Source organism: Aythya ferina, assembly GCF_964211825.1.
Source record: "Aythya ferina genome assembly, chromosome: 9".
NCBI lineage: Eukaryota > Metazoa > Chordata > Aves > Anseriformes > Anatidae > Aythya > Aythya ferina.
In genome coordinates, this window is record NC_140305.1 from 6645438 (window position 1) to 6671041 (window position 25604).

General features: G+C 42.3%; 1 protein-coding gene across 2 annotated transcripts; it reads left to right on the top strand.

The window, feature by feature from the left end:
* On the top strand, nt 1–25604 carry WDFY1 (WD repeat and FYVE domain containing 1). 2 transcript variants are annotated; one of them, XM_084528843.1, is made up of 12 exons: nt 1–189; nt 6884–6951; nt 7941–8014; nt 9225–9279; nt 10638–10788; nt 13321–13433; nt 15790–15916; nt 17428–17533; nt 19888–19989; nt 20696–20826; nt 21844–21952; nt 22658–25604. In XM_084528843.1, the coding sequence occupies exons 1-12, from the start codon at nt 53–55 to the stop codon at nt 22715–22717; spliced, it is 1233 nt and encodes a 410-aa protein (XP_084384969.1). In that variant the 5' UTR covers nt 1–52; the 3' UTR covers nt 22718–25604. The 2 variants fall into 2 exon arrangements, with proteins under 2 accessions (XP_084384969.1, XP_084384970.1); XM_084528844.1 differs by lacking the exon at nt 1–189 and adding an exon at nt 490–647.

Consider the following 25604-nt stretch of genomic DNA (forward strand, 5'->3'; position numbering starts at 1 on the left):
GCGCCGCTCCTCGCAGCGCTCCGGCGGCGGGGCCGGGCCGGGCCGCGGCAAGATGGCGGCCGAGATCCACTCGCGGCCGCAGAGCAGCCGGCCCGTGCTGCTCAGCAAGGTGGAGGGGCACCAGGACGCCGTCAGCGCCGCGCTCCTCATCCCCAAGGAGGACGGGGTCATCACGGCCAGCGAGGACAGGTCCGGGGCTGGGGCTGGGGCTGGGGCCGGGGCTTCAGGCCCAGCAGGAGCCGGGGGGAGGGTGAGCTGTGGGGAGCGAGCTCCTGGAAAACCCGTCCCGAGGGCAGAGATCAGCCCCTCAGCGCCGGGCACGGAGCTGCGGCGGTGCTCGGGGCGCTGGCGGTGTCCCACAGGGGCTGTGGGGCGGGGGGAGCGGTGGCAGCCGGAGTGTCCCGCAGGCGGCTGGTGGCGGCACGGGGAGGGGGAGCTGCGGGAGAGCTCCTGTCCCACAGCTGAGGCACTGGCTGAAAGGAGCAGCGCGGGAAGGGTCACTCCTTGAGAAGGAGCTTAGTGCTTGGATCCTTTCACTATTTTAATCTCTCAATTTGCATTGTTTTTGCATGAGGGCTCGTTTGAAAAGCCTGGCCCTATGAGAAGCAGGGCTGAAGATCAGCAGAGTTGTGGTTGCACCTGAACTGGTAAAATATAGCGTTTATCGCTGGGTCAGAAAGAGCAAACAGCCAGCCAGCAGCAGCACACGCTGGCTTTGTAACCTTGCTGCTAGCCAGGGCATCCGGGCTTCGTGTGGGAGGGGGCAGGTTAAGTGTGTGCTTGCCCTGGTGTAAGCGAAGCTCGCCAGATAGTGTTAGTCTATCAGCAGCTGGTATTAAAGCAACCCAGTCTGTATAGGGTATGGTGTGATGCTCCTCTATCAATAAGGTAGAAACAGTCAAGTTTATGATGCTTCTCAGTGACCTGGCAACACGTATCTGCTATTAAAAATACAAAGGTACAGCTGCGTGATTCAAGCTGATTATCAGCACTTCGGAGAAATCAGGAAGTTCTGGTCCCTCTCCTCTTCAGTGCAGAGGTGGTGAGGACTTATTTTTCATTGGCATGCTAGGAATTGCTTGCTTTCAAGTGCCAGTTGAACTTTCTAGAAACCAAGCGGTAGAAGTAGTTGAATTTGGCAGAAGGAAGTCTTAAGTAGTTTCTGCTATTTAGTGTGTGTGTGGTAAATAAAATGTAAACGCTGTTCTTAAAGTGGCTAATTGGATTTCTTCCCCAGACTTTTTTTTTTTTTTTTTTCTGGAAGATTAGTGTGCTTAATTCTTAAATGAGTTATCAGTTATTGGGAGTAAAGTTCATCACTGAATTCCAAAAGCCTGGAGTACAAATGCTGTAAGTTTGGGGTAAATCAGGATATTGTTTAAAGGCTATTTGAAAATATTTCTCTGAAGTACTTGGAGTCAGGCTTCTCTTCCAGCCTCTGGTACGTGGGAGGTATCTGGGTTGTCTTTCCCAAGTTTCTAGGGTGCTGGAAGCATTTGGCACAGCATCAACAGTATCCGAGTATTAAAGGCATAGGTGCTTATCAGACTATACAATTGAGTGTTGAGATACTAAATATTGTCATGGCCTGAAACTGCAGCACATCGCCCTGTGTGATGCGCACACAAAAGGTGGGTATTTAAGGGAAACTTTCTGAATTCTGTGATTCCAGAGGCCACAGGGAGCAGCACCTGCCTTCTCAGTTTGATTCTGCAACTTAGTAGGACTTCTTAGGGTTCAAAATGCGCTGCCTTGTAAAGAGGTAAACAGCTTTCTGCACTGCACTAATCCCTGCGTAAAATCAGCGGGATTTAAATGTTGACCCTTTGAACCAACAGTACACATGGCTCCCTGTTGAGCCGTGGCTGTAAGGTGGTCTTGGTCTCTTCCCTCTCCCTTGAAGTAACTTTCTGTAGCATGTGATGGATGGCAGGTTTGGGCTGAGGCTCAGCAACTTCATTATTCATCCTGTGGGTGCAGTTGTCCTGTTACCTTGTCCTGCGTGTGGTGAAGTTGGCTTTTTGGGTGGCAGTATGTGTGGTTGCGTGGAGTTCGTGATGTGCTTCCCGAGGGAGAAATAGCAGTTGCTGAAGAGTTCCTATCTGAGTTGGACCTGAACAGAAATCGTGGTGCAGACTTGCAGAGCCCGGTCACAGACAGTGCCAGTATTTAACCTTCAAGGCCTCGTGTTGAAGGTTAGCAGTCTGCGTGCTGAGATTGTGTCGGTGGGAGCTGAGAACACAGCTGCATCTTTATCTGGGCACGTTTTGGTGTCAGAGCTGTGCGAGGGGAGCAGGGGCTGTTGTCTGCTTTAGTGCATGTGAATTTCCAAGAGCAGCTTTGAACTCTGGAGGCTGAACGCTTGCAGCACGCCGTAGTATGGGAGTTTCCTGGGATCTTTAGGCTTCCAGACACTGTTGCAGTGTATTGCCTCTAATCTGAGGTACTCCCACAGCACATCAAAGCCTACTCGCTCACATATCCTTCACCTACAGATGAACATATTATCAAACTTTCTGCTCTCTTGTGTGTTCCATAAAAACGGGGCGTAGGTGTTAATACTGCATAACAGATCGTGCTGCTAGCAGCAAGCACATAGGGAGTTCAGGAAGCAAAAGAGTTGCTATGTGCAACCCCTCTGAGCAGCGTGCTCAAGAGTGGGGCCAAAGTATGTTTGAATAAATCTTAATAAGCTGAGGCTGGCAAGTATTTCATAATAACCAGTGAGAAGAATGTGTTTACAAGTGAGTAGCGAGGAAAACATTGGTGTGCAAACACCCTCTGGGAACGTTGCGGGTTATCGTGCTGGTAGAAGAGCTGGAGTTCTTTCTACTTTAAGGGATATTTTCTGCAGTAAGAAGTATTGGATCCTCAAAAAAAACAATACTAGAACCATAAGATACTATGGCAGATCTGTGAATACTAATAAAAATCTGGCTTTTCAAAAAGGATTTGAAGCTGAAAGGAAGGCAGGAGTGTCTAATTTTGCAGTAGGAAACTTGCTCTTCGTGAACTTTTCTCAGAAGGTGCCTGGTGAGGATGGTGGTCTCTGTGTCCGTGCAGGCCCTGTGTCCTCCCCAGCTCCCAGGCAGCGTTTGGAGCAGCGTGCGGTGTCCCTGGGCCAGCTCTGGGCTGGGGCTGGCTGCTCACACCCCCAGGAAGGCTGCCGGGGGCTGCACGGGTCCGTGGCACAGTCGAGTCTCTGGGCTTAGCCTCGAGAGCCTTGTTCTCAGCAAATAGCTACAGCAAGGTGCGTGCTTCCCAGCCGTAGCTGGGGATGCTGAAGGGTGATAACGCTGGTGTGGCAGACTAAGAGTGGCGAGATGGAGGTAGGGCATTTGCAGCAGCCTGACAGCATCTCCAGTCGCTAGCATGCCTGCAGCTGGGTGCTCTGTGGCTGTCAGCAGCTGCTCTTGCATTGAACCTCTGCTTGAATCGCAGCAGTGTTCCTTCTGGTTAAGGAAGTTCAATGTTGGTCAAAACTAATGCTTTAGTGAGCAGAAAGGGACAGAAAGCACGATTTGCAAGCAGTGTCCTTGAATTTGCATTGTGCTGTGGTTAAATCAGCTTCCTAATGCTGTTTTGGGAACAGAGGCAATAGCGGTCTACACACTTCTACTTTGTTTTGACTGCCAGGAAAATGCAGTCTGCTGCTCCTGCCGGGAGAACAACTGGGAGTGCCTGATTTCAGGTGGGAAAGCAGTTGAGAGGTGTGAAGGTGTTGGGAAGATAGGGCCAGCATAGCTGCGTAGTACCTGTGTGTCTGTACTGGAACAAGTTTGGATTTGCCTGCTACTGTTTCCTCACGTCTCCCTCCCTGACATATGCGTTTGGCTTTTAGAGGGCAGCTCGTGCTGCCTGACCCTCAAACGCTGTTGGTTTGCTGAAGGATTTTTTCCCCTCTCAGCCCCGCAATTCTTTCCTCTATTACTGTCAGGTGCTCATTTGTTCTGCCCATGAGACACCAGTTGGGAAACAACAAAAATCATTAGAAGTTGGCAAGGCCACATGCAGTATTGCTTCAAGATGTTTCGGGGTGTGTTTTATATTCCCTTAAAACAAACAAACAATCCGAATTACTCCTCTATGAACGTGCATGCTCTCCAGCTGCCATCAACTCCTGCTTCAATGATCACTGTTAGGGGAGTTTGCAGGCCTTATTTTTATTTTTTTTTTCTTCCTGCCACTCTCAAACATTTGAGCCTTTTGTAATTTAAAAGGTATGTTTCTGTCTCTGAGTAATCCTTATTGGCTTTTGACACTTTCACATCCATGCCCGGTCTGCTTTCAAACAAACCCGTGTCTTTCTAGGCCCTTCATGGGGAATGTGTAAGGAAAGGTGCAAGGTAGCCAGTGCTTTCCTGGTATTGAGCCAATTCATGAAAGAAAAACCGAGTTCTGAGAAGTGCTAGAGACTTGGTTTGCTTTTCATTTGGTGGTTCTCACAATAAAATACCTTCATGGTAGAAGGAGTCTGTGGAAGTAGCATTACTGGAGGACCTTTTGTTCTTGAAGCTGGAACTGCTACTTCACAAATGAATTTTCCAAGCGAAAGGAGATGCGCCACAGCTTACAGATATGGAGGAGAAAAAACTGAGGAGGAGAGGTGGGGTCTTGACACAGGCCGATAGCCAACTGCTATGAAGCAATCTCCAAGTTTGCTCAGAGCTTTATATAACGAGATATAAAGCTGTCTAACGGCTTATCTTTGTGATCATGAGGTTAGGATGGTGTAAATCTTATTTAACCCCAAATAAGAAGCTTTTGGAAGTTAATTTTGCAAGCTTTTGCAGCTCTTTGCTTAGACTGTCAACTCTAGTGACTATTGGTAATGATGACTGCACAAATTATACTTCCCAGAAGTGATTTGTTTAGAAAAGCACATTGTTTCCTTCATATTAATTCCTAGCCCAGTGTAATCAACCGAAATGCTGGGAGGAAACAAAGCTCACTTTGGGAAAATCAGCAATGCATTATGTCGCTTGCTATGGCAACTCTTAGTCTGTTTACAGCAAAAATAATTACATGATTTGGGCTAGAAGTGGAAGAGTTGAATTAGTAGGGGTGGAAGCTACTGTCTGAGATGTTCAGGACAGCCCGAGTGTAATGAAACTGCTTTAAAAACAGATTAAAAAGCAGTTAAAAATCAACGGGTGCTAACCCCTACTGCCACTGCCGTTTGCATCACGAGGATGGCTTGGAAGCACTGTCCTTACCTTTTCTCATCTCGGTAAGAAATGGCAGCTGAAGTGTTAGCTTTTTGACCGTGAGGCAGGGTGTGGGTTATAGTAAGGAGGAAGTAATGGGTCTGAAGAGGCAGCCTTAATGCAAAATGTTGGATGGGCTGGAGTAATGCGCGTACTGATCTGGGGGAAAAGTGACTTGATTCAGCAGCTGAAAATCTTAATGATTTTGGGGCAGTGTGCACGCAGCTGCATTGACTTCAACTTTCAGAAGAAAGTAGTACGTTAAAGGTGGGTATTGTCTGCTTTGTTTTTTTAATGGTATTTTAAAGGAAAGATGAATGACAAAATTGGAGTGTTACCTTTGGATCTTCAGCCTGTTCTGAAAAGTTCTGGTCCTGATAGCAGATACCTGTTGTATCTGTGCTCTTTTTGTTAAGCACTTAATAATGATCTGGTGTGGTTTAGCAAATCCATCCCCGAGCTTGATGTTGTTAATTTTAAATTCTAGCTTTTTTATTAGTTTAAAAGTAAATAGAGCAACTCACCTCCACGAAGTCTCTTGAAAGCGTTTCCAGGTACACGCATTTACAGATCACTTAGTTTTCCATTTAGGAACGAGGAAGTTGAATTTAAACAGTAATAAAGAAAGCAAACAATGGTTTGGAGAGGAAGTTTCGGGTTGACTTAACCTTAACGCTGTCTACATGTGTGTTCTTGATGTAAATTCCCTTCAAATATGTCTGTTGTAGGAACGTGTTTAATTGATGTCACCTTTCTGCAAGAGGCTCTTGTATCCTTCCTCTCAGTCTGACAGTGGTATAACACGAAATGTTCTCACAATAGCTTTTCCTCTCTATCTGTGGCCTGTTACAGGAAGGATACAAACTAAAAACAGTTTACAGGGAGCCTTCTTGTGCTGTTCAAGTCTACGCTGAGTTCTTTCAATTCCCACTTGACCGACTAATCAAGCCTGCTCATGCTTTGGCTAGAGGAGCAGTGCAACAGAGCTGTGCTGATAAGGATGCTTGTCCCTAGCATTCATACATGAGGAAGTAGAGGCAAGGCTTAGAAGAAATGGTACGAAACCAGATCTGCTGTTCTCTTTACGTCACTATTTGGAACTGAAGATGACAGTCAAGTGCTGGAGTAATGTGCTGGCCTAGAGGATGAGGTGCTTCTGTTACTAATCTTTGGTATTTGGCGTGCTGAAGGAGGACTTGCAAAGAGAAGCTATAAAACTTTGGAAGTTCAGACTTCTGTAATGGACTGTTTTGAGATTGATTTTAAAATGATATCAGATACTTACCAACTGTAAAGCAAGCTGTGGTTTGCTCTGCCAAAGCATGGAAGTATCTGCAACTTGAGTTCAACTTAAATCAGCAAGAAGGAATTAAAAGGGTGCAATGCATAGCAATTTCTGAGGCAAACTGAAATTGTATTTCTATTTCATACTTAGTGAAAGTCAAGGTGTAAGTAGTTCTGAAGGAAGCTCTTCAGAATCCAAGGATGGCTATTCTCTGCTGTTCGTCTGGTTGTGCTGGGGTACTGTCACTCCTCTTATGTTGCCACTGTAGCTATTCTGGTGGAGTAGCAGAAAAGCTAAGAGGAGCAAAGCTGATACTGAAGTAACAAACTGGTTCAGATGCAAGGAGGGATGTGCTTACAACTGTCTTCTCCCCACTCTTCTCACAATGCAGAACAATCCGGGTGTGGCTGAAGAGAGACAGTGGACAATACTGGCCCAGCATCTATCACACCATGTCATGTAAGTAAAGTGCTGGAGGTGATGGCCAAGTGTAGCATGGGTCTTGTACCCATGCTGTGTGGGAATACCTCATTCCCCTTTCCTCAACCACTGCATTCACCTGGGAACTTTTAATTTTGGGAACTTTGTAGCAGCACTAGCTCAGACTTTAGTTTGAAACTGGGTGTGTAGTGGATAAGATCTAAGGAAGCATTCTGTTAAGAGCCAGATCCTTCAGGTAAACAGCTGTGTGGATCTGCTGCTGAAGGTGTCTCCAATGCTGGTATGTAACTCATCAACTGACTAGGTAAACTTTTCAAACCATTAGCTGAAAGTCCAGATGTAAGAATTTTCTTTGCTCCCTGAAGTATGTATGTATGTATTTATTTATTTATTTAATCATCTAGATTATTGAGAAAGCAGTACTGAGAAGCAGCTTCAGTTCTGCATGGATCTTGTGTCAGTATTAAGCATCACCTAGCATGGGTGCTTTGCTACAATTTGTATTATTAGAGTAGCTGCCTTGATGCATACCATCTGTATAAAAAGAGGGCACACAAAGTAAAGCAGCAGCAAAACAAAGGATGCTCTTTGGAATGGCAGTTTCTGAAGTAATTTGTCTTTTCAACTTCAGACTGATCTGAGTAGCCTAGGATCTAGATTAAAAATGCTAATTGTATTCTTTTTTTTGGTATCCTAATAGTTGGTCTGAATTGCAGCAGTTTTCCATTTGTCAGTTTTCAAAACAGACTATTCAGATTGTGCTCTAAAAAGGCTTTTACAAAATCAAGTATGCCTGTAGTAGTTCAAAGGGATGGGCTTGTCCTTATGCAGCATGATCACTGTAATATCTAGGCTGTCCTTCCTGTGGCTTTAAATCTCTGAAAACACGTTTTCTGAGGGTGTTGGAAAGGAAGATATTGGTTTAAAACATCATATTATTTTAATCCTTGTAATTTGCAAGTTAAGCAACTTCAATGGACTTGTTTTTTGGTTTTGTTTTCCAACAGCTCCATGTTCGGCCATGGCTTATCATCATGACAGCCGGCGAATCTTTGTAGGCCAGGATAATGGAGCTATCATGGTAAGGTGCTGTGACTTCTCTTCAGCATGCGGTATAGAATTGCTCATGTTGCCCGCAACCACCAAGCATTGCTGGCAGCTGCTAACTTGTTCTCTTTCCCTTTTTTTTTTTTTTTTTTTTTGGAATGCAGTTACTAATAAGTAGTTAAACTACTTATTAGTAACTTCACCTGAGATGCATATTGGAGGACTGCAAAGAAGGATTCTACTGGCCAGATGTGAGCCAGCTAGCCTCAACAAAACATTGAGGCAATAGTGTAGCAGTGGGCCCAAATTATGATGCTCTGTAGGGAATTATATTGATGAGTGCATTAAGTTGAGCGGAGTGCTGTGCTGCTGCACTAACAGGGTTTGTGAACTGCAGCTAGCTTGCATCTGGCCAGAAGTATGGATCTGTCTGTATCTAGCCATGCACGTGTGTGGGTTTTTTTGCTGCAGACCTTTTTATGATGCGGAAATTTCAACACTAGCTCTAAAATTACAAGAGGCAAGGTTGTTTTTAGACTTTACTTCTCTTGCACGCCTAGAGAAATGTATTCCCATCTCTTCTTTCGGGGAAGTCTTCTTTCTGTTTCGCTATACTCTTGTTGTAGTTTCTCTTCTGGGGAATGGATACGTACGGAACAGAAAGAGTGTTTGTATTCTTCCCTTCTTGGCAAAGGAGAGGAATCCTGTGACTATCAGATGTTTTAATTGATTCATTTCTCTATGAAAATAAGGTCAAAATAACTTTTCTGTAAGGAGCCAGGATACTAAATGAACATCAGGAATACAAGTAGTTAACTATGAGTAAGCTGAGACTTTTACGATTTCAGGAAGTCTAATGGATCAAATAGAGAATGCTCTTGCATAAATCTGTCTCTTTGTTATGAAATCTCAGATCCTTATATCCAAAATGCTGCAAGATGGAGTTCTGTTTGTTCCTGCTGGGGACAAATAAGGTCTTATCTTTTATAATATCAGTTCAGAAAACTCCGTCCTGGTAGCATATTCCACACTGAAGATGCAATTCCATACAATAACCATAATTTGCAGTTGTGATATCAGTGTGCTGTGCCTCCAGGCTGACAAACTGTTAAATTTTAATGAGGGTATGAGGATATATTGCTGCTATGTAAACTCTGTTCTGTGAGGTTATTACTCTTTTTTTGTGTGTCACTCTTGCTTATGTCACTGCAGTATCGTTTCTAACAGTTCCACTTTGGTTTTAGGAGTTTCATGTTTCAGAGGACTTCAATAAGATGAACTTTGTGAAGACCTATCCAGGTGAACTGTTAACCAGTGTCTGCACTAATATATGAGTGAAGGGGAGGGTTCTGAAATGCTTGGGGAACTGGGCAGTGTCACAGATTAACCAAGTCCAAATGTGCTTTAAATCTGACTAACCTTCCAGTTGTCACTTAGTTGGGAATTACTGCCGTAAGATAAATGTTCTGTTATTGAGTAATCATCAGTCAGCTGAGTCTGAGTTGCAGTCATTATCATTACATGCGCAGGCTAATGATGCATTGAATTTAATGAGCCAGAACTAGTGAGTTCAGATTTTGCTCTTCAAATAGCGTAGCTATACTGCGGTCATGTGTAGGGAAAGAGCTTTCTAAAGGTGTGTCTTGATAGGTGCAAGTTCCATTCATACTTTCTGTAATCCATGGGCTAGATGACTTCTAGGTTAAGATGAGAGTCCCTGCCTTCTCTGTCATTTGGGAGAGCAGTAGGGATGAAAAAGACCATATTTCTCTGGTACATGGGGAACAGGATTATTCTAATATTTATGGAGATATTAATTTCAGCATTTGTGCGTCCTTAGAAGAAATACAAAGCAAGATTGCTGGTTAAAAATGGAAGAATAATGCAGAAGGCCTGAAGGAGACTCTTAAGGGCTACAGATTATGTAGAAGAACAAAGTGCAGTTTGTCCTGGGACTCCCTAGCACTGATAGAAGCAATGTTCTTGCTTACAAGAAAAAGCCTTGTTCTTAAAAACAAGCCTCTGTTTATCCTAAGGTAGATGACAGCTTGTTCAAGAGAAATAATTGCATCTTGTGGGGCAGGGGAAAGTTCTTTCTAAAGCTCTTCTAACTTCTTGCTTAGTGGCAGCTTTCTAGAAAAATCTGGTGAGATTTAGTGGTTGTCATGGGTACCGGTTTGAATGTTACAGACCAGATAGGCTTTCAGGTGCTTAAAAGAGTGAATCTCAGTATAGACCCCCTGGGATCAGGAAAGAGGCACTTAAAGAAATTAAGCTTTTTAGATTTGTTACGTTCCCCCAAAGTCCTGGCTTCCTAACTAAAGGAAGCTGAGAGATTACATGTTGCTTTATCAGAGTATCTTTGGTATCGGGGCTGAACTCAACTTCTCTCTCTGTGGGAGAAAGGCTTAAGTCAGCTGACTGATGTGTTTGGTTCACTATTCAGCAGGCATATACCGAACAGAACAATGTTAGCCTTTTAATTTAGAGAACAATGATAGCCTTTTAATTTACTTGCCTAGAGGCAAGTACAACATGATGGTAAAAACAACTTCCTTAGATAGCATCTTCGACCTATGTCTCTCTGAACAAGAACACAAGAACACATCACTTCAATTTCTGGAAAAAACTACCCAGAATCTTTTTTCTTCCCACAGCTCATCAGAATCGAGTATCTGCTATTATTTTCTGCCTGACATCGGAGTGGGTTATCAGCACTGGTCATGACAAGTGTGTCAGCTGGATGTGTACCAGGAGTGGGAGTATGCTGGGGAGACATTATTTCACCTCTTGGGCTTCATGTCTACAGTATCCTTTGAAAATGATTGCTGCCTAGAAACTGGAAAAGTTTGGCTCATTTAGCTCAGCTTGTTCCTTCCTTTTAATCTAAAAAGGTAGAGTTAAAATCTCTTGCAAGCCTGCAAACTTTAATTTTGATGAGACATTAAATACTTCTGTTTCTGTTAGCTTTTGTTAGATTGTAGAGGGGAAATTGTGACCTTGAGTTAGAGGTCTTAGGTGTTGCTAGTTCATAATTTTGAGATGTGAGTCTGCATCTTGTCAAATCACTTCATTCAACAGATGCCAGTGTACATCGGAGTCCTACCTTTAAGCAACAGGGTACATCAAAACTGAATTTGTTACTAGTACTAATCTGTCTGTGCGCTTTGCTTTCCTGCAAATTGCTTCTAACTGCAGCATTTGTGGCTTAAGAACTCCTCTTGTCTCTTCAGCTGTAAGCATTCACGGCATTCTTTACCCTGGCAAAAGACGAACCCAGTAGCTAAAACTGTAGTTCATATGTCAAAGCTTCTGAACATGACTTAAATCCCTTAAATCATAATTGTTTTTTTTATCAGTTGCTAAGTAGCAGTTTAGATGTGACCCTGCGGTGATTGGAGGTGCTGGCTCGGTGTATGAGGATTAATGGCGGTAACATTGTAGAACTGGCGTGGTTCAAAATCTGAAAGACCAACTACATCTCAGAAAGACCTCTCTAGACTTACTATATGCCTGTGGAGTGCTGAGGAACTAGGAGGAAAGCGAACTGGTTGTTTGCCAGCAGCCTCTCCAGCATTCTGAGGTCTCATCTGTGCGGACCCTGCCTAATTGACTGAAGGGGTGACGGGGCTGTGTTGTGGTACTGTTGCCCATTGCTGGTGTCCTCCTTCTAGAGTTAAGGGGTTTTGTGTCCTGTGAACGTTAGACACACATAGCTCACTGTGCTGAGTGTAGTGCAGAACTGTTTAATATTGGCATGTGTGTTATGAGACTAACTCACAGAGCAGTCTGGGAGAATTCGGTCTCTCAGAACTTCTGAGAGTCACTGAATGCCACGGGTATTCCACAATTTACAATAGTGTTAGCTAGAACAGTTTATTATGAAAATGGAGAAAAGAGTCAAGATCAAAGTAAATTTCCACTGAAGACCGTGGCATTTGGAAATACATCGTAATTGGTCATGCCTTTGAGTTGTGTTTGGAAGAAGTAGCGTTCTGGTGCGTGGGTACTAGATGCTTGGTGTCTCTGATCAGGAGGTTCCTTAGGACTTATTTGTTAATGATCCTGCGTGTAAGCTTCTGAAAAACACAGCAGAGTATGTTGTCTTTACTGGATTAGCAGGCATAATGCTAGCATGAACTTTCAAGATGAAGAAAGGATCACGTGTTCAGGGACTTAATGGATTTGTTGAAAGTGAATTGTTTATCTCAAAATTCTGAATGCTTAAGAGATTTCAGAATGTCATCAGATGGCAAAACGTCTGCTTTTTCACTTATGGTGGGATTCTTGGCACCCTGACTTCTTAAAATTAGTCTTTCCTGTTGCGGAGAATAGGCTAGCAGCTGCTTGTGGTTTTTGTGTAGCTGCAGAAAGACAGGTGAGTTAATATGCAACTCTTGGGATACGTGCTGTCAGTTGTGTTTTTTTTTCTCCTTAGTTCTTGCTTACTTCCTGAATAACATAGGTCGTCTAGAAGTAGCAAATGATCTGGTTTGATCTGGCTTGCTACCCTTTGGTTTTTGGAGACAGTAGTCACGTAGTAACAAGAATGGAATATCAGAAAACCATTGTGGTGTAAGGTGACATCTTAACAGATCCTGTGTTAGGGTGCATTGTGGCTTTTATGACAGTGTTCCGTGGAAGAACTCTTTCTGAAATACGTGATATCTCCAAATGCTTTGACAGTCTTTGATAGTGTGCGCAAGGACCTCCATCAGGAAACCTGGAAGTGGAGAGGAGAGAAGGTTAATGAAAAGGAGAGACCATTTCATTTGCTAGAACAGTGGGAGTATACTTCTACTTGTAAGGTAAACTGGCCATGGAGGGTCGACATCCTTGAGTTTAGTTTTCCTATCCTGGGGGTACCAACCATTGTAACACGCTAGGAAACAGTTTATGGGAGCAGGTATTTGGTCAAAGTCTGAACAGCACCAACGTCCAGTGAGGTGTTACTGATGGTAGGTCTGCATTACAAGTAGCCTAAGGAGTTCTGGCATCTCTTGTAGAAGATCTTGTGTTCTGTAAGTATCTGCCAGAAATGATCTAAATCTACTTAGCCTGCCTTAAACTAAGGAATGGATTATGTCATGGCTTCTCCAGTGGCTTTAGTCTCTTGTTTTCTGTACTGTCGTAAATCCACATGTAGGGTGAGGAGAAGAGAGGAATGAAAAGGATTAAACAGTGTCCAACCTGGTTAGACGTAGTCATATAAAAATGTATCTGGCATACTAACATGTTCTTTTCTGATTTATTTCGGCTTTGCAGCTGACATCTATACTCTGTTTCAATCCCTTAAAACGTTTTTAAGAACAAACGAAAGTTCTCTTGACTGATGATCAGATATGACTATGAAACTCGTTATGCGTTTGTTGGTGATTATTCTGGACAGATCACTCTCCTGAAGCTTGAGCAGAACACGTGCTCAATTATCACAACACTCAAAGGCCACGAAGGTAAAGTAACTCTCTTAAGTCCACTTGACCCAGGTTATAATACCTCCCTGTATATCAGAATGGGACATCCACATCTTAAGGCTATATACGGAATAAGCAACTAGTGCGACATACTAGTTAGAAAAGCTTTTCAAAGCTACAAATACTGGCTGTTTCTTAGAGAACAGATGCATCCCTCCTGTGTGGAAATCTCGGTCCTGTATACACTGACAAGTATTTTTATTGTGGATGAGAAATAAAGGTAGACACAGGCATTCAGTTAGGCACAAGTCATCCACTAGATGGCCACCTTTAAAAACTTTAGTTTCCTTAACACTGAAAAGAAAGGACGAGAACGTGTTGCTTTCTCTTCCCTTCCTCCCTCCCCACTCCCCTGGAGATCTTCTAGTATTAAAATAGCTTGAGCAAGACCAAATCAGGATTCTAAAAAGCAGCTTAATTCCTCCCAATGAGGACTCTCCTGTCGTGATCAGTCTATCATGAGACCCTAGTTCATGTTTTCCTGTGTTAGCAGAAGCTAAGCTATACGCAAGAAATCTAGAGAGCCTACTAGAATCAAATGTCTCATGCTGTGTATCATAGCTGAAGCCCTTATGTCAGATGAAGATCCAAGTAGTCTGTAACGTGTTAGAGCTACTGTCTTCAGTAATGACTAAGGAAGAATGCAAATTACAGAAGAATGTATAATTTAATAATATGCTGAGAGAAATAAGACTTAATTCTTCTCATGCCATCCTAGCAACTTTCAATTCAGCTAACTAGTTTGCATCTGGGTAGGGCTGAGTTACTGGGTCATGAGACTCTGGCCCGTTGGAAAAGGCTGCCTTTTCTAACAGCTGTAAGCATAGAGCAAACTTTGTAAGCTGGGTAGGTTCCTGCTTTGCAGATGACTGTAAAATGACAAAGCTCGCTGTGGATAGGAAAGGCAAACTGAAATTTTCCAATGATAAATGCATCATCTGCTTTCAAGCAGAATTCCAGATTGCTTCAGTTAAGTGCAAAACAATTATCCTGGCCCTGCTTTACCTCTACGTTTTGCAACAGTCTGTATTAAAATGCAAAGCCTTGGTAGATGGTATTGTTAGTCTGAAAGCAGCACGTCTGGACGTGGCATTACATACAGTATGTATTTTATCTGCTGAGTCGCAGCGAGCTTCCAAGCGCCTACTTCAGCAGCACTGCCTGCAGAGCAGACAGCTTTGGCTTTTTTTCCTTGAAGCAAAACAGATTGTGTAGCCTTCTTCCCTCCAAGTATCTGCATGATATTCCCAAGGCCTGGTAACTCTAAACCTAATCAGTAGCTAGTTCTGAGTGTGGCTATGTGTGCTAGACTAAAAGCCTGACTTCAGCTTGTTTTCCTTTCTAGTTCTAGCCTTAACTGTGGCTTCATAAGCAAGCACTGTTTATTCTGCAGTTTAAATGGCTTTAGAGCTTGTCGCTCAGTATCATCTTCCAGAATTCTCCACACTTAATAGCCTGCTCTGTGTAATGCTGAAATAATATTTAAACTGCTTTTTATGGAGCAGATGGCCACTGTTCTCTGAGACAACTGTTCCCAAATGGGTCAGTCTGAAAACAATATAGTCCTAAAGGAGGCAAGTCGACTCTTGCTGGAGAGAGCTGGAAGGGACTGATTTGGGCTGTAATTACCACTCATCTTGCTTTCAGACTAACAAGGCTCTTGATGACAATTGTGCAATGGATATCTGTAAGGGGAAAAAATGTTCCTGCAACCACAGAACTATAGGTGGCATGAGTGACAGAGTTACCTCTGTCTCCTGTCTTTGTTACCATGCATATGGGGTTTAGTTTAAGACTCCTACTGTGAGATGGCTAAATTCTTTGACTATTGAGTGGCACGGCCAGGCCAGGCCTTCTGAAATCTCATCTCGTAATTTAGTATGTAGTATCCAAATTTGCTAACAGGCTCCCAGTGAAAGTCACTTTGCTTCTTTTTCCAACTATTTTAATGTTAAAAATAGTTGTGTAAGGGGCTTGGTTTACCTGGGAATACTGTGCTCTGTCCAGTAGGCACTGACCGAGCAACTTACTGTATTGTGTATGCTAGTCTCTGCTTGGCAAGCCTTAATGCTTTTTACCTTCCGAAGGTCACACAGCAGCCTGCTAGCTCTTAAAACCAAGCGCAGAAATACAAGGGACAGAAAACTCCTACATCAAACTTCCTGAATTATGCTTGATTTCTTTCTTCATGGGGGTGTTTTTGTTCTGTTATCAGTGCTTTTTGCCTCTGTAGCAGGGCTAGCGTTTGTTACTGTGGTAAGGAAGTATGTCAGGTTTCACTTCAGTAGCCTGGGGAGTGACCTCTTAGACCTAACCGTAGAATGTTCTTTCCTAGGAAGCATTACTTCCCTCTGGTGGGATCCTGTTCAACGACTGCTCTTCTCGGGTGCCTCTGATCACAGCATCATCATGTGGGATATTGGTGGAAGGAAGGGGCGAACGTTGCTGCTCCAGGGCCATCAGTATGTAATGGTGTCTTGTCTTTCCTGCATATTCTGTAATGAACACAGAGTCCTAGGAAGACCAAATAGCATGGCGAGATATGTGAATCTTTGTGAATAATGAAGAAGAAAGCTTTTTTCAGAGCTGAAGACTTCTGAGGGGGAAGAAGGGTAATTAGTAATTGGAAAGCATTACTGATAAAGCTTCTTTGGTTGTGTTTGTTGGATAATGAGAATATAACATAAAAGTAGATTATAGAAAGAGGTGGGTAAAAGACCTAAATCATCTTACTTGAGCTTTTACATAAAAGTTGCATGCTTCTGTATTGTGTAAACACTTCACTGAGTTGCTTGTGAGGACCTGTGAGGTGATAAGCTGATTGGCTAAATTACTGAGATGGGTCACTGGACTTGAGAAAAGCATGTCACATCTCTGCTGTTCTGTGGATTATGTAGTTAGTTGTCTGTATTTAATCAATTTTGTATTTTTAGAGAGACGCTACCTAGCTGCCTCTCATAAATCTTGGGCCTGAATTCAGTCTGACAGGCAGTTCACCACCGAAGCTGTATTCTCCTTAGAAATGCAGTGGCGGTAGAGATCTTGCTTATGTTCAAAGATGTTTTTGTATAGTACATTCTCCTCTTGTCTAATTTGTAGATGCCTCCATCCACCTTTGATCAAGACTCATAGCCATAGTTCTAGAACTCTTGTTAAATCTTGAGGATTTAGTTTTATGGCTAACGAACTAAAAATAGAGTATCGGTTACAAAAGAGTAACTGACGTCAGCAACTGGAGGACTTTATACTGCTGTTACTGCTCTATCATGTGTCCTGCTGAAGACTTAAAACACTGTTAGTTTCTCTTCAAACATCACATTTAGCATCAGACTTCATACTGAATGGGAAAGTAAGTTCTTCTGAGAAGCAGAATGGCTTTTCTAATTCAATTTAGATGTTGCAAAGCAGTTTAATGTTGAGATCCTTTGTTTAGTTTCTTAGAGTTGACTTTCACTTTGCCATGACTCTTTGTTTAGAATTAAACTTACTGGTGAAAGCATGCTTTCATTTGCAGCTACAGACTTACTATGATTTATTAGCAAGACTGGAAACTCCATCTGCTTTCTATATGTATCTTGAGATAAATATTTCTTTTTATTTTTCCAGTTGTCTCTGTTCTGATAAGTGGCTCTCCTTGCCAACAGAGAAGAGTATTTGCATTCACACTCTGAGCCAGATTACACTCAGCTCACTGCCAGTGCTTTTCACCAGCAAGTGTTAACCCGGAGCTGTACCTCTGGTATTCTGGTCAAGCCTTAGAGCATGACAAGTTCTAGTCAACCTTCTGGTGCGAGGCTAGGGCTTACATGGCAGCATCTCTTCACTCGTCTTCGTAGCTTTATGTAGACTTACCAGAATGTTTGGAAATCAGTTTTAGCGTTCTAGATAGCTTTACAAGGAAAAATCAGGGTTTTCTGGGAAACTAAGCTTTGTTTAAATGACTGTGGGTAAATAGCATATCCTTTGTTTGCAGTGACAAGGTGCAGGCTATCTGCTACATCCAGCTGACACGGCAGCTAGTATCTTGTTCAGCTGATGGAGGAATTGCTGTTTGGAACATGGATATCAGCAGGGAAGAGGTAAGATCATGTTCTAGGTCAAAGATAGATTTTTATTTTTCCTCTTTGGAGGCTGACATGGCTTTGCTTGGTCTGTTCCACAGGCTGTTTTTCCTCACGTTGCCTGAGACTTTAAGGCTGAATGATACCTTTAAAATCTGCTCTGTTCTGTTAGCTGCCCATTGTAGTAGGTAGATCTGGGGGACACGAGAGGTGCAGGACGGGCTTGGCACTACTTCGCTGCTTATCTCAGTGAGACAACATGTTCAGTCTGGAATGGCCACAGCCTTTGCTGCTGGAACACCCTGATGCAGGCAAGCCTCTGCAGTAAAGAGATTAATGGGCAGTGCTTCAAAAGTCTTGAAATAAGTTCTCAACTCATGTCAAAGCATATAAAGAAGTGATGCTGTTTTCAAGATGCATTTCAGAATGTAGAGATTCAGTCCTCAGACAGCTTTTTTTTTTTTTTTTTTTTTTTTTTTTTTAAAGACCCCAAGACACACCAACTGACCCTGCCATGCCTGTTCTCTCTGCATCGATTCGTATCCACCACAGGAACTAAAAAAATGTGTGTTAGCACAGTGGTTAAACCATAATTATAAGGGTTAATGTTGGTTGCCCCCGTAAAGCTGTATTTAAAATTCAATCTTCCCTTAAATGCTTTGCCTTCAATGCAGCTATTTAGATGGAGAACTGTTTTGACCTATATTGAAGTGTCACCTTGAACACGCTGAGTGCTGTATGTGATGCTCCTGTTGTTTTTAGCATGAAGATCTAGCTCTTTAAAACTTCCAGAATTAGTGACTTCAGGAATCTTCGTGCCTGCGAGCCATTGGCTTATAGTACAATTGGGAAAACAAGATGTGGCCATTTCTATCTCTTCTGGATCTACATGCAAGAATTAGTAGATGTTTTAATGTGATTAAAATAATTCAGTTAACTTAGTGCAGCTGTGGTGTCTCAGAACTTGGAAAAACACAACTGAATGTACTGCCTTTGAAGGACTATCTAATGAGTCATGTTAGGGGTATCTTCAAATATGCACTAAGGCACATAAGATTATAAAATAGATTTTTTGGGTAGAAGGAACAATAACTCCACTGACAGATGTACTATTGATTTTGGACAACTCTAACTGTACATTAGGAATAGTGCTGGCAGTGTTGTGGTGGGTTTTATTTCCCGTTTAATACCTGGAAAAAAAAGCAGGGAAGAATAGCTTCTGTTAGAGAGAGCCAGAAAGTCAAATCGGTGTCTTCTCAAAAATGCTATTAAGGGGAAACAGCTATTGTAAGTAACAGAAGCAATATGGAACATCTCACTTGCTGGAGAGTCAATTTATTTCCTCTGTTCTCCTCCATCGTCCCTGCCTCCTGTGCTGGACTTTGCTATCACCATTTACATTTTTTTCCCCACTAGCATGGGGGAAGGAAGGGTGTGAAATCAAGGCTGAAGGTCTATGAATTGGTCATCTGGCGTTAATAAGTGTTCCTGGTGAGATGGTACAACTGACAATACTAGTGTGCTAGTACTGTCAACAGTGGTTGTAAGTGAAATGAGGAGAAACGCTCCTTTGTTCCAGCTTCCTTGTGTCAGGTTGTAGGGAGATTCCCCCGTCAGATGAGTAGTTGCATGAAATACATGTTCTAATTCAAGCCTATGTACTAAAAAGTACTTGGCTCTTTCCATCCCTTAAAAGGATGCTACTTAAAGTATCCCAAGTGTGTTGAAATGTGTGAAAGCTTTAACTGTTTCCATTTGGCATAGGCTATTTATGGTAAGAAAAATAGTGGCTGGGAGAAGGGACGCTTAATGAAGATGTGGACAGGATGGAAATTATGGATGATTTCTTAATTATTTAAATTGTAATCCTAGGGAAACAGAAAAGATCATTACTTCCAGAATTTACTTCTGGACTCTCCCTTAGAGGGGCGTGACTGCCTTGTAGCTTCTCCACCTTGTATTACACTAGCCCTTAGAAATCATTGAGGAAGCCAGAGCTGCAATCTTCCAACGCTTGCAGCAAGTTTAATACCTTAGATGTTTTAATTAGTTTTCTTATTAAGGCAGTAGTATAACGTCCTGCCGTAGGCTTTAAAAGTATAGGAGGTGTGTAGTTCTTGGTAACAAGTCACTGTAGTTTTGGTGGTGGTGTCTGTTGTTGTTTTTTGTTGTTGTTCTTGTTTTGTTTGGTTTTGTATTAAACTTCCTACGTACTGTACCCTAGGCAATCTATCTCTTTTTTAATATCCAGAGCTGAGACAGGGCCCTTCTCCAAGCAAAACTTTGCTCTGGGTTCCTGAAACAAACTTTCTTGGCTGGCTTATGAGGGAAAAAATGTAATCTAATTACTTGCATCTCTTGCTGTTTCGTAGGCTCCTCAGTGGCTAGAAAGTGATTCCTGTCAGAAGTGTGAACAGCCTTTCTTCTGGAACATAAAGCAAATGTGGGACACCAAGACATTAGGCTTGAGACAGGTGAGCTTCCTGGTTTGAGTGCATAGCTGTATTTCATCACTTAAGCAAAAAGCAAACAGAAAACTGCTAATGTTGTTAGATCTTGTATTTTTGCTGCTTTGAAGCAAGAGCTTATAGAGAGGTCACAGCTTCTAGGCAGGGCTAAGAAGTTTCCAGATTCTGTGGAAAGTGTTGCATCAAACTTGTAATGCTGGGCAAAGAAGGCTGTGCTAGGAGTGATCTGTTGGATTTCCGAGTGTTTCTATGCACTGGAAGTGTGGACAGCTCATCCTTAAGTTTTGTGTGGAGTGGCACACAGTGCCCTGTAACTGAGCAAACTGTAGTTCAGTGAACCAGTGGTGGCCCTTCTCATACTGGGTTACAGCGTGAAAGCTTTCCAAATAGATTTCTATTTAGGTGGACTAGACAGGCGTGGAGGCTGTGGTTGTGGCTCTCTCGGGCTCCTTTCCTTGGTTGGTTGTCCAACCCTTTTTTCCCCTGCTCCAAGAAGGAGCTTGTGAAAGGAGAAGGGAATGAGCAGGGAGGATACAGAAGTAAACCCATCAGTGGCAAGGCTGTTCAGAACTCCAGAATCCTTGGTCTTCACTTGAAGCAACTGGAGACTTCCTTACATGTTGCTGTTGTTCAACGAACACTTGGTAAAATAGTCAAGTGGTACAATGTAGTGATTTTTGTGGCTTACTGATTTTTTTTCTCTTCCCTGAAGCATCACTGCAGAAAATGTGGGCAAGCAGTGTGTGGCAAGTGCAGTACCAAACGGTCAAGTTACCCAATCATGGGATTTGAGTTCCAGGTCCGTGTCTGTGATTCCTGTTTTGAGTCAATCAAGGATGAAGAGTGAGTATTAAGGAGTAATAAATAAAGTAATGCTGCTGGGATGCAGCAACACCTGTGCTTACTGCACATCTACACTTAATGCTGTGCAAATGTGCCAAGCTGACTCTATTAATAGGCCACTTCTGCTTTGGGCACTCAGAGCAGGATAATGATAGAAATACCTCAACTGGCTCTGCAAGTGAATTTGGATCAGATGCAGGTTTACAACTCTTTTATCTAGTTTTTCTTCTTCTCCATGAGCCCAGATCTAGGGTTGTAATAAATTAATCTCAAGATTTTTGTTTAGGTAAAGGCTGTTGGTTGCACTTAAAATTGCTAAACAGGTGGCTGGTAATGCATCACAGCTACCAGGCTGTGTATGTGTTAATGTATGGATCCTTATTGTAAACTGTTCCTACAGCAGTGTTTATCAACAGCCCAACATTATTTTCCCATGCAAGCAAATTGGGTTAGATTTAATTTGCTGTCTTAAACTCTTCTTGGCTATGAAGGAGCACCCTTTTTATCTTTATACCAACAGCACTTCACTGCTCAGTGTTTTGTCACCTTGGAAATGGAAATGTGGAGTGCTAAAGGCCAGAGTAATTGGAGATGTGGGGTGTTTTTTTTTTTTTTTTTTTTTTTTTTTTTTTTTGTGGTTTTGTTGTTTGCTTTTGTTTTTGAAAGGGAAGTGCTATGCCCTACTTGACTCACCATAGCCAGCAGGTAAAAATGTAGCTGAACTTGACTTTGTAACAAGAAATACAATTTACTTATACTATGTCCCACTTCTGCTGTAACATTTTTAACATGCAGGGGAAAACCAGGAATTGTCACACCTGTGGAACTACACAAGCAGTGCCTTAGCATGATTTGCTGGTTTAATTCTGTCCCCTTTATTATGGCACTGCAGTTCTCAGGACTGATTTATTAGTGTTTGAGCAGCTTAATTTTCTTGCAAGTTCATTCTACACTGCTGTAATGGTGCCATCAAGCTTCATCTAATGGCTGGCCTTCATTTGACCTACTCTCTTGCAGCCGTACTTCCTTGGCAACCTTTCATGAAGGAAAACACAACATTTCACACATGTCCATGGACATCTCCAGAGGGCTGATGGTCACCTGTGGAAGCGATCGGATTGTGAAGGTATTCATGTACCTCTTTTCTCTATTTATTAGAGATACGTAATAGAGAACTGGTGTTTGTGTATACTTTTTTTCTGACAACTGTTGCTATAAATCTAACTGTTGTGGGCAGCAAGAATCATATTTGTTGCAGATTGTACTTTCTGCAGCTGAGTGAGGAAATGACCTCTAAGTCCACAGTATGGAGTCTAGCTGTCAGGAATGGTTACTGTTGGGGTCTCCTGGACACACAAAGCAGACATCAGAACTGGCAGATTCTTCTAGTGGCCTTAAAGATGTGGACATGATGAAATGGGCAGCATCTGAGCTTCTTGGAGCATTTGCACTAAAAGCCCTGGTTATGAGGCAGTGACATGGAAATCAGTCTTACTTCCAATCTTGCTGAGTTTAAGCCATACATCCTCCATGCGTGCCAGAACTGAGACTGCTCTGGGCTGTTCCTGTTGTTCCCTAAGCGTGTTTATAACAAACTGCATAGTGCTTTTTAGACCAGCCCTGTGAAAACTGCTAGAAGATGCTCCTGAGCCCTAAGTTTGGCTGTTGGTTTGTAAGGCTGGTATACCTATTTGTTGTAATCAAGTCTAGTTTTAAAAGGGTTTGTTACCTAATGTAGAGGGAGATTTTTGTTTACTTCTATGCCTCTTACAGCAATAGCTCTTAGGTCTTATATTGTTACTATATAACTCTCCACAATACTTTCTTCCAGATCTGGGACATGACGCCAGTAGTTGGTTGCAGCCTTGCAACTGGCTTCTCTTCACGTTGATCTCATACCTGACAGGTTTATGCACCTTATGTACAGCAATATGCACCGAATGAATGGAATCCTTCTTAAGAATATTACCGCAAACACTGGTTGCTTGATTCTTCTCCTGATGCTGTTCCAGGATGGACAGTCACCTTTGTAGAGCAAACCTTTTCTGTTGGGCTCACCAGGAGTTTCCTGGGTGCGGAAGTGCAGCCTCTCGGACTAACGTAAAATGGCTTTCCTGCAATATGACGCCTTGATGAAAGGACCTGTTGTTCCTCGGTTTACATGTAGTGTTAACAATGTGCTATCTCTGCTGATATATCCTGTACAGATACCGTGTAGCTTAAACATTATCAGAGTAAAATGAGCATAGTACATTCGATTTGTGCAAGTAGTAAAGTAACTTATTCTCTCTTCCAAAAAGCAGTTCTGTAGAAATACTTTTGAGCAGTCACCGTCTAAACTGCCTCCAAAAGGTATGTTGGTTATTCCTATGGAAGGAGGAAATACTTCAAAGTGGCAGGTAGCTTCGTTCAGATGAGATAGCAGGAGAACCTTTAATCATACAAGATTTCCTTTATTGGCTTTCTTGTAGTGTTTGTCTTCAAATTCAGTCACTAGTGAAGTCACTTTTGTGGGACAACTGTTCAGGTAGTTGGGGAGTCTTCAAACACTTCAAGGCTCTTAAGTAGAGTTTTAGCATAGCTAACAAACTCCTGTAGGTCTTACTAAAATACGCAGCCCCGCTACTCTACTTTAAAGACAGGCCGTAGGTGTGAGCTGTATGCTTTGACAACTCTGTAATGCTGTTAGAATGGGAAGCTAAGCAAATCTGCCTTGTTAAATGGTATGGCTAAGACAAAATGGCCAGCTAAAACTTAGAGACTTTTTTTCCTGTGGAAAGGCCAATGTTTGTTTAATGGTAGGGAGCCTGTCTCTGCTAAAATGCAGCATAAATTTAAATACTGCCTTGTTGCTTAAAAACGGATAAACACTGAGAGTTTCTGAAGCAATAATTACCAAGGTACAGAACAGCTGCTGTTTTGTTGTTTTTTTTTTTTTTTTTTTCCCCCCTGCACCTAGGTCTGTTAATCTTGAGACTTATATTGATCCTTCCCTATTTCAAAGCTGAGAAGTATGAAGAAGAGCTGGGAGGCTTTTACAACTGCAATTGGCACATACTGGAAATAACTGAGATTGGCAATAAATTGGTCTATCCTTCATATGAGTATCCTGCATTTGAATCCTGTAAAGAGAGCTTTGAAAGCTAAGGTAATTTGTCAGAGCTTAAGCTTGGAGCTATTTAGATTCCTCTGAAAACAGGTGCATACATATATGTGTGAGGACAAACACTGTGGGTAGGTCAGCTGGCCCAGAGTTAGGTGCTGTTTTGCAACTGTCAGAGGTAGTAGGTTCTTTCTGGCAGAGGACTAAAGGGTTAGAGTGTCTTTAAAGCAGCAGTGATCAAGTGGTGCTATGAGTGTTAGTGAATTCAAGTCCTAGTTGTCTAACTTGACACTAATAACCTGCATTGGACCATGCTGTAGGCTAAAATATATGAAGATCGTAGTATATTTAATAAACTGTTATTCACTTCTATTTTAAGCCAAAAAGCTGATAGTCTCCAAAAGGGCATTAGAATCCAGAATATGTTAGTTACTGTTATTTTGGATGTGACGTTGTCTGCCTTTTCGTGGCCCTTTTCCAGAAGTTTTGCTAGGGGTCTTTTGACCTGCTAGCCATGTTGGGCCAGTGAAAAATAATCAAATCCCTCTTTTGTGGGAATCCCCAAACTTGTCTTGCCTTCAGTTCAGGATTTAGCGCTTGTCAGACTGATTTAATTCATCCTTTGATACGTGCTGTATAGCTACTTCTGTGTGTGTGTGAAGGTTTACTTCTAAGTTATTGAGAGAAAAACAGCTTGTACTAGAAAAAATTCACAGCTTTCTGCTCTGAAGACTTTCAGCCTTGTAAATCACGAAAGAAACTGAGTGTTTGAAGGGGGTAAACAAGCCCTGATAATGCTCTGCATTTGCCTTCAGAGTTAGTTATGTGGTTTCGGAAGAGAACAGAAGTCTTCCACCCAACAGCACATGAGGCAGAACAAGAGTTCCGTAGCTAGAGCCGTTTAAGATGCTGCTGTGCTGTAAGGAGGATCTAGGGTTGTATCTTAAGCTGTGAGATTAATGTCGATGTGGGATGAATAGCATTTTTTTCCAAACCAGGCGTTCTGAAACTCTTACACCAATGATACTGAGGTGTAATTCGTTTGCAGCTGATACTCCTGAACTTCAGCTTTTTTAGTTCTGATTAGTCCACGTGCCCCTGATCAGCATGCAGCTCCCCCCCTCCTTGTGAATACTTCCTCTGCTTCTTGACAACCACTTATTTTACATTAAGGTTTTGACACTAGAAAATATATTCTCTACTGCATATTGTTAAACCTAAGGAATCTATTTTCTATAATTGATATACTTATAGATAGTGTCAGTTCAGATTATAGCAAGACAATTATGGCTGCAAAGTCATTAGTCATGTAAGTATACTCCTGGTGATGAATGAGTAATGCTTACAAACCACTGAAGAGATGGTGTTTTTGTTTATGAACAACTATCTCAAAGGCACATACTCCCATGAAACTGAACATATTTCAGCTATGTCAGCTTAAGTGTGCAATTACTGAGAAGGCTTGATTTGAAGCAGTACTAATCTTGCTTGTATAACCTCTTTCATTGGGGCAGGGAAGGGGAGCAAAGGGTACTAGTATGTGCTACGTCTTTACTAGTTGTATTTCTGTACCCTGCATAATTAAGCGATGCTAGATAAATTTGTCCCTTGCTCCTTCTTGTCTGTTTTTTAAAACTTTGATTACATGTACAATAAAATATTTCTTGATATTCAA